General features: G+C 33.3%; 1 protein-coding gene across 1 annotated transcript in view; it reads right to left on the minus strand.

Annotated features, from left to right (window-relative positions):
• LOC107615220 overlaps window positions 1–6,189 on the minus strand; it is a 9,194-nt gene extending 3,005 nt beyond the window's left edge. Inside the window, exons 1-5 of the mRNA XM_016317318.2 lie at window positions 6,004–6,189; window positions 4,278–4,424; window positions 3,589–3,691; window positions 2,745–2,925; window positions 370–608 (exon numbers count right to left, since the gene is read on the minus strand). Coding sequence (XP_016172804.1) covers window positions 491–608; window positions 2,745–2,925; window positions 3,589–3,691; window positions 4,278–4,424; window positions 6,004–6,189 — 735 coding nt within the window. The 3' untranslated portion in view covers window positions 370–490. The remainder of the gene's footprint in view (window positions 1–369; window positions 609–2,744; window positions 2,926–3,588; window positions 3,692–4,277; window positions 4,425–6,003) is intronic.

Here is an 8,803-nt window from a genome sequence, read left to right on the forward strand (position 1 = left end):
GTAAAATTTATTATGATTAATAATATTATTATAACATTTGTAATATGGATATTTATTACCTTTAATAAGTTATTTATAAAAATTAATAAATTAATTGTTACGGTTATAAATTTATTGTAGGTTACAAATATGAATTCAATGTATTTATAGATTACAAATTTATTGGATTTTATTTTTTAGTTTTTTATTTGTATATTTTATTTTTTTGCTGATTTGGAAATAATAGTTGATTTGACAAGAATTGAGTGGTTGATTCTAAAATTGTGCTAAGTAAGAAATATTGCTGACATGGCATTAGTAGGAGGAAATAAATATCTCAAAAGTAATGTGGTACATACTTATGTATCTACTTTTATATATTAAAAATAGACTATACCACTATCCTCCACGTGTAAACCTCCCGACAACTCCTCAACCAGTCGTGACACATTGCCTGGAGCTGGGGACCGTCATATGATGTCCAACAAAGCTGAAATTTCGAGAAACATAATCAAAACTCGTAAGAAATGTTACAATGAACTAGGACAAGGTATCTAGCCTGGCCTATGTCACAATCTGAGCAACCTGTCCTCATAATGGTCCGTACTCTGTTGTCCATCTCGATGAACCTAACAACGTATATGTCAACGTAATTTAGTTATAGAAAAGTATAAGTAAACAATGAAAATATTAAACAATGTGAATAATGGATATATCGAATGTTCATTTTACTAGATGTATAGATGGTTATTCTAATATTAAGATTTAGGTGAATAATTTGAAAGTATAATATATTTTGATTTAATTGGTAGTTGTTTATGTTGTTCAAAAAAGTTATTGGTTACTTAATATAACCCGTAGTTATTAACAACATATAAATGTGAAATAAAAAAATAGTAAAAATTAATTTAAAGGAGCATACCTAATTTAATTTAAAGAAGTTTACGAATTAAAATCAATTAATTAAAAAAATTACCAACTTTAAAGTCGATAACCTATCGATGTTCCTAAACATGCCATAACAGAAAATGAGATTGAATAATAACCTATCTCATCAATTTTGTTTGGTTTAGATTACTTTTGAACACCCCTAATTTTAAACTTAATATTTTGATAAGATACAAATCGATCTAATCCAAATATCAATAGTTTGAATCATAATCAATTTAAAAATAAATAAATCAATACAATACAAATTAACATCTTTTGAATAAAATTGGATTAGTTTTAAAAATAAAATTTAAATTAATATAATCCAAATCGTAACAAATTATATCGATTTACCTTATAGATCAACTTAAACCATCCTGCAAACACAGTTTTATTTTGTTAGCATTGACAACAAGATATGTATAATGTGATAAAAAAAAAAGATAAATATAAATATTTTTAGAACAAAAATATTTATATACTAAAATCAACTATCAAAAATCAATTATCATGTATTTGTGTATAAATACATGTATTGTTTAATACATGTTAATATGTATTTTGTATTTCAACATATATTTTATACTAATATTTAATTTTGATAATTGATATTGATGTACACCTAAAATAATCATTTTTAGAAAGACATATCAATCAATAAATATTCAATTTATTTGTACAAAAAAAAATCCTAATAAGGTAAGTTTATGAAACCCAAAGCCAAAAACTCCCAATAACTAATATTACCTCTTCTAAGAATAATATTCAAAATTTTCCTGCTAGATTGCTCCAGCAATGTTAGCTATAAAATAGATGAATACAATTAATTTATGAATATGACCCCAAAGGGAAAAAAAAAGTGGAAAACCTATAAAAAGAAAGTATGCATCCGCCAATGAGAAAAGTCGAACTCAACTTTTGCCATAAGTAAGGTAGTAAGTTTCAGGTCATCAAGAACACCTTAATCTTTTACTATTTTCTTTCATCTTTCTCCTCCTTTATTTTGTACGTTGATGGTCTGTACAAACAAATCAAGATACTAATGTTTACGTTACATACCCCAATAAGAAGCATAAGATGCACAAGGTATAATGGCCAAATGGAGAAAGAGGACACCACCATCAGTACTAAGATCCCATTAGGTAGGTATGATGGGCAATGGCCAAATGAAGAAACAAACGCTACCATCAGAAGTAAGATCCCATTAGGTAACGTCTTAGAACAAAACTATAGAGATATTGGGAAAGACAAAACTTGTTTGGACAATAAAATAGATGGCAAAATGTATCTTCCTAGAAAAACAAGTCTAATAGAAAACTTAAAAACAATTTTTCTATCTTGTCAATGTCTCCACTCACCATTGTATTGGTGCTTTCTGCCTTTCCTATCCTCAGATGCTTATCAAATATGGTATCGAGGAAGGCAGGTGTCTATGTAGAAAATGAATATATATTAAAGTGATCCTACATACTACAAGTAATAATTAGGTCAGACATCCAAGTAATTAGTGCTTGGTTAGTAATGGTCATTAAATTTGCTTGTAGGCAAATGTCGTGCGTCTTTCACAGCTATCGAGATTCAATGAAAAACTGCATAACTTTCTATTTATCCATTAGTAACTAGTAAGATAACTATACTGGTTAATTATTGTTGTACATCATTTAGAGTCATCCTCTATATCCACTGGAGACACAGCTCTAGCATTCAGCACCAAACTTCGTAAATATCAATGTAATATCAACATACATCAATTCGCATTTCAAAATCTGTTTGGTAGATAAATTACCATAGTTTCACTATATAAGTTCTCAGAAATACAAATGTTTGGAACGTACCTCCTCACATATGCTTGTATATCAGTACCGATGTCAGTAATTAGCTCTTCAATAGTTGTAGTACCCTCCTTATAACATTTCAATAGTTTACAAGCATCCAAAAAAGACGCAGATTTATCCGTATCTGCAACAAGCAATAAATCTTTTAACTCTTCCTTAAGATGCTCCATCAAAACAACAGCTGCATTGAGAACCAATGATAGTCAGAAAATTAATATAACCAAACAGTTTGAGTAGCTAGTCCACATATTTACCTAAGTACTAGCAAAACTGGAATGATATTCAGGAACTTGTTATCAAGGACTTGTACTTAGTTACAAGTAATACCGCAAAAACCAATTTGTTGCTATTCTAAATAACTTGATGAAAATCAAGAAGACTTATGATTTATTAATTCTCACCGTTAAGCTATTCAACTTATAAATATGAGAAGTCGGGATAGAGGTTATAGTCCTTCAATTATTTCAAGAGATGCATGCAAAAGTCCTGTTAAATGATTAACTTAATCTATTCCTATTACACACAGACATACTGAGAAAAATCTGAGCCAGACCCTTAAAGGAGGCTACACAAAGTCCTACTCTACAGATATGCTTTTTTCTCTTTCTATATTTCTTTTTTTGTTTTCCAAAAGAAAAACATAGTAATAATGCAAAATATAATAAAAATACTTGAATCCTGCCTCAACTTAAGTAAACAGTATGTATTATATAAAAAGATGGAACAAGAAAAAGAAGATATATAAATCAACTCAATAGAAGCATAGGAAAACTGCATGCATAATCAAGGAACAGTACACATATAAGAATACAGAAAAGCATGATATTGAGTAATAAAGTCATACCAATGGCTCGAATAAACTTAAGGTTGAATTTCTTAGCCAGATCAGCATAGCCTATTGTTTTTGCACGCTGAAAGATCAGCAACTTCAAGCTAATTAACATATCCTGCAAAAATGCCAAACTTTGAATATCATTATAAAGAAATTCCATAACAAATCTTAACCTGGAACTGGAAGTGGCAGGGCACACTCTAGTTATCAGACACAACGAGTCAACAACAAAACCAATCAAATCTCATGGACTGGATTTGCATACAAAACCCAGTCAAAATGGCAGGCTCTCTATGAAAAACATTTCAACTCACTATTATCTAATTCGATACAAGTCCATTTTTTACCTTTTCTTAAGAATACCTCATCTTAGTCACATGTACTTTCTTCCATATTTTTTAATAATTTATAATTATTTCTACCAAAAAAAAAGGAGGATGATTGTGTTAGGCTTTTGATAGCCAATATAAAACTCTGTTGAATCACAATGAGTTCTACCAAAATAAGATACGCCAACAGGAATTTACCGATTATGACAATTACTCAAAATATTTAAAATTTTTAACTTAAACATGAGAGCTCTACCTTGACACCTATTTTCTGGTGAAAAACATAACTCAACAAAAATACACACACAACGAGAATCTAAAATAAAAGAGAACATTGATATTATCCTTAAAGATGATGAATAAAATCCTTACAATCTCAAGCTCTGAAAGGGAGCAAAGCCAGATCAAATATTCAACCTCCAACCTGCTATCTTTACCCCCCCTAACCATAGTTCTCAATCCTCCCATGAGGTGTTCCTTATAGTGATGATCAAATCGAGAAATGAAAGATCCCAACTCCTGCTAAAAATTATATTTAAAGATAAATCTAGAATCTTTTTTATTGAAAAAAGAGAACAGGATAAGATTATAACAAGAAAAATCAACATCACAACTAATATGAAAGATCAGGTGTTCTTTTAACATGTGAAACTATCAGCATCACAACTAATATACAATATTAGAAAACCATGTATGAATAATAACAGGGTAGATTCAAATAGCAACATGTAAACCTTATTCGTTTTTGGGGTCAACCATATAACTCAAATTCCATTGCATTGTATGATAATAAACAAAACATTGATCTATGTAGATGAAAATTTGATGTCATTATACGTTAGATATTGCCTGACTAACACAAATGTACCCTTTTTGTCAAGACATGGATAGGAGTGAGCATTCAACCCAAAAAAACATATGTGCCCTCCTATTATGGCCTAAGAATAATACTAACCAAAAGTAAACACAAACAATATCAAGTAGAAAATTGGCAATATAGGAGTAATTGTTGCATTGAGGTGTTAGTTTGTTAACTATAAATGTTAACATTCAATTGGGCAATACACTCTTATTAGAATTAAATGTTGGAGCATAATTAATCATGATCCATGTAAAGGAAAAGAAACTACAAAATTACAAGCTCTTCAGCATAGATTTTTTCAAATGCTTGAAAAAAGATATTGAATGAAAATAAAAGCATTGTCCAAAACTAGATGAGAAAGGAACAAGCATGCACAAATTTGTCCATTTCCTTCAAAAGTTTCAGGGGCACAAACCCACTTCCTTTCAGCCTCCGTGCGAACCAAAAGATCTTCTCTTTAACACTTTCAGCTTTCTGATGAAGGCTTTCAAAATTTAGACCCCACTAAGATAGTAAGATGCAAAATTACATCATACTAAGACTGATCTATCACTTTTAGTTAGAAAAAAAAAAAAACAAAACAAAAACAAAATGAGTAGTGCCACCTAAAGCATGAAAGTCTCTGCACACCTAAATCAGTCTCATTTAAACAAAATAACAAGTACAACACAATCAGAGTATTATAGTAACATAATACCAAAAGCAACAACACAATCAGACAACAATTTCAGAAAAGTTTATGTAAATTGCAGGAAAAAAAATTCCAAAGAACTGAGGACGAACAAAACATCAGGAAAAAAAATAGAAATAAAAGATTGTGTGGGGATGTCATGAATCAGTTTAACATGAACGAACCTTTAGAAATTAAGTAATTAACACAAGAAAATGGCATGTAAAAGGTAGAAAACCATGCCTTTACAGAACCGAGTTAGAGCAGCGACTGGTAGACGCTGTGACAGCAAGCGGCCAAGCGCATACCAGAAGCAGAACAAGGCCAGAAGGGCTCAAGGGAAGCAGAATAAGAAGCAGAAACAGAAACAGAATGCGGCAGGAGGCAGAGCAGATCCGTGGGGAGGTTTAGGGTTGGCTGACACCTGTGTGTGTGTTACGCAAGAAACCAAACATCAAACTGTTCGCAAAATCAATTATTTGATTTCCATTCACAATTTCACATTCAGAAATCACTAAACAGAGCATAAAAGGAATAACCAAAGAAGTGAAAGCAGTGCCACTAACCTTTGACGGAGAGCAGGACGGCGACCGGCGAGACGACGGCGACCGGCGAGATGAACGCGACACGACGGCGAGCTGCTCCAAGCTCGAACAGAGAAGCCAGGGAGGATAGGGATGACGTGCCGAGCTAGAAGAGAGGGCCTGGGTGGGGAAGGAGGAAGCCCCGGAGGCACCGTAGTTTATATTCATTATATTATTATATATTATATGTATTTATTAAAAAATAATATTAATAAATATTATATAATCATAAAAAATAATTATATTGTAATTAATAAAAATATTTGATATTTTTATTTATATATATTTAATAACATTTATACTAATAATCATAAATAATAAAAAATATAATTAATTTAAATATAATTGAGTATAAAATTAAAATAATATGAAATAATATAATTTATTGGCAAGAGAAGTATACGAAAACAAAGAAAATCTAAGTTCAGATTATATCTTCAACAATTTTAAATTTTTTTTAGAGTAGTTTAGTTAGACCGATATTTACCAATTTTTATCCGTTTTGAGCAATTTTCACTGGTTCTAATTATTTTAACCAACAATAAAAAGATTCGAATTAATAATTTTTTTTTTTGTGAAGCGGATTGGATAAGTTCCAATTTTAAGTATTTCAAATAAATTGGATAACCTCCAATTCTAGGTACAATACACACTTATACATTCTTCACACACTTATTAATTTTTTTTCTTTGAACTCCAGATTTTTGAAGTAAAAAAAAAAAAGAAAATATGCTATATAAACTAAGATTAATTGACAACCCACAACCTCTTAAATTAGTATAGAAAGACTATACTTGTTACGGTGGGTAACCAGAGATTAGTGGGCCGGATGGCGTTGGTTGGCCCAAACGTGTGAGGGAGGTGACTATCGAGTGAACCTGAAACTCGGTGTTCCTCCGTCCGACTTGTACGTGTGAAAGATGACTCTGCTGGTGGTGATCCTCTTAAAAAGTGATTTTGGCTATTGGGGCCCGGCCTGTGGGCCCCTCTTTTTAAACTCTTCATATTTATTTGTTGGTGTTTTGAACAGTTTTTTGGCCTTTTAAGGCCGTAAACAAAACAATTTATGATGCCCTTTTTTAACAAGGGTTTAATTTAACGTTAAATAAATGCCCTCTTTGGATAAGGGTTTTGAGTTACCTTATGCGCGCATGCTTTTCGTGGTTCTTTTGATTCTTTGATCTTTTTCTAGAAAAACCTTTTCTTTGGGGCTTGCCTGCTTTTCTGAATCTCCTTTGATCTTCAAGGCAGCTTTACAATTTTTCGTAGTTTTTCTTATCTCTTTTTGTTATTCCTAGTACTCAATTTCGTTTTATTGAGCTTTTCGTGACTTAGGCTACTTTTGCGATTCATTTTAATTTTACTCGGTTTCGCATTCTGACTTATGAGTCGGACTGCTCCCGAGTTTATCATGATCGACTTCTATAACCTCTTTACGCCGACTTGTACCTCGTCGTTTTATCCTGACGACCATCTAGGTCGGTTCATGGGATTTTCACGTTTTGTCGAGCTTAAATCGGCGCGTTTCGTAGAAAGAGAATAAAAAAGGGAATTTAAAAGAGATATTTAAAAAAAAGATCTTTATTAGTTGAGGAGGTACCTTATTGCTACTAAGGGTTTTTGATAATTTATTTCCCTTAGCCCCTACTATGATGTCTCGTTAAAAACCCTTCTCCAGAAAAAACCCTTTGATTCTGGGAAAAAATCATGAAGCTGGGAAAAGAGTACATCAGGGAGTAGGGTTCGCTTTTAGCTGTAGTACCTTTTCATATTACAAGCATGCCATGAACTTGGTAACTCGGTGCCGCCTAAGTCGGTCACCTTATAATAGCCCTTTCCTAAGACCTCATTGACCTTGTATGGTCCTTTCCAATTAGCAGCGAGCTTTCCCTCCCCCGATTTGTTGACTCCAATGTCGTTTCTGATTAAGACTAAGTCGTCAGGGGTGAAACTCCTTCGAATGACTTTTTTGTTGTACCTTGTAGTCATCCTTTGTTTCAACGCTGCTTCTCTTATATGAGCTTCTTCTCGGACTTCGGGGAGCAAGTCGAGCTCCTCTTTGTGTCCCTGTATATTTCCGATTTCGTCATGGAGAATCACTCTTGGGCTTTGCTCATTGACCTCTATCGGGATCATGGCTTCTACGCCATAAACTAGTCGGAAGGGTGTTTCTCCAGTGGCGGATTGGGGGGTTGTTCTGTAAGCCCATAGTACTTGTTGGAGCTCTTCAGCCCAAGCTCCTTTCGCCTCTTGTAATCTTTTCTTCAGCCCTGCCAGTATGATTTTGTTGGCTGCTTCGGCTTGCCCATTGGCTTGTGGGTGTTCCACTGAGGTGAACTGGTGTTTGATGCTCATACTGGCTACTAGGCTTCTAAAGGTGGAGTCGGTGAACTGGGTTCCGTTATCCGTGGTAATGGAATAAGGTATCCTATACCTTGTAATTATATTTTTGTAGAGGAACCTCCGACTTCTTTGTGCAGTGATGGTGGCCAGTGGCTCTGCTTCTATCCACTTTGTGAAATAATCTATTCCCACTATTAGGTATTTAACTTGTCCTGGCGCCTGGGGAAAAGGACCTAATAAATCCATTCCCCATTTTGCAAAGGGCCATGGAGAAGTGATACTAATGAGCTCTTCTGGGGGAGTCACGTGGAAATTTGCATGCATCTGACATGGCTGGCACTTTTTCACAAATTCTGTGGCATCTTTCTGTAAGGTTGGCCAGTAGAATCCAGCTCGGATCACTTTCCTGGCCAATGACCTGGCTCCGAGGTGGTTCCCG

The sequence above is a fragment of the Arachis ipaensis genome, chromosome B09 (genome assembly GCF_000816755.2).
Source record: "Arachis ipaensis cultivar K30076 chromosome B09, Araip1.1, whole genome shotgun sequence".
Classification (NCBI taxonomy): Eukaryota; Viridiplantae; Streptophyta; class Magnoliopsida; order Fabales; family Fabaceae; genus Arachis; species Arachis ipaensis.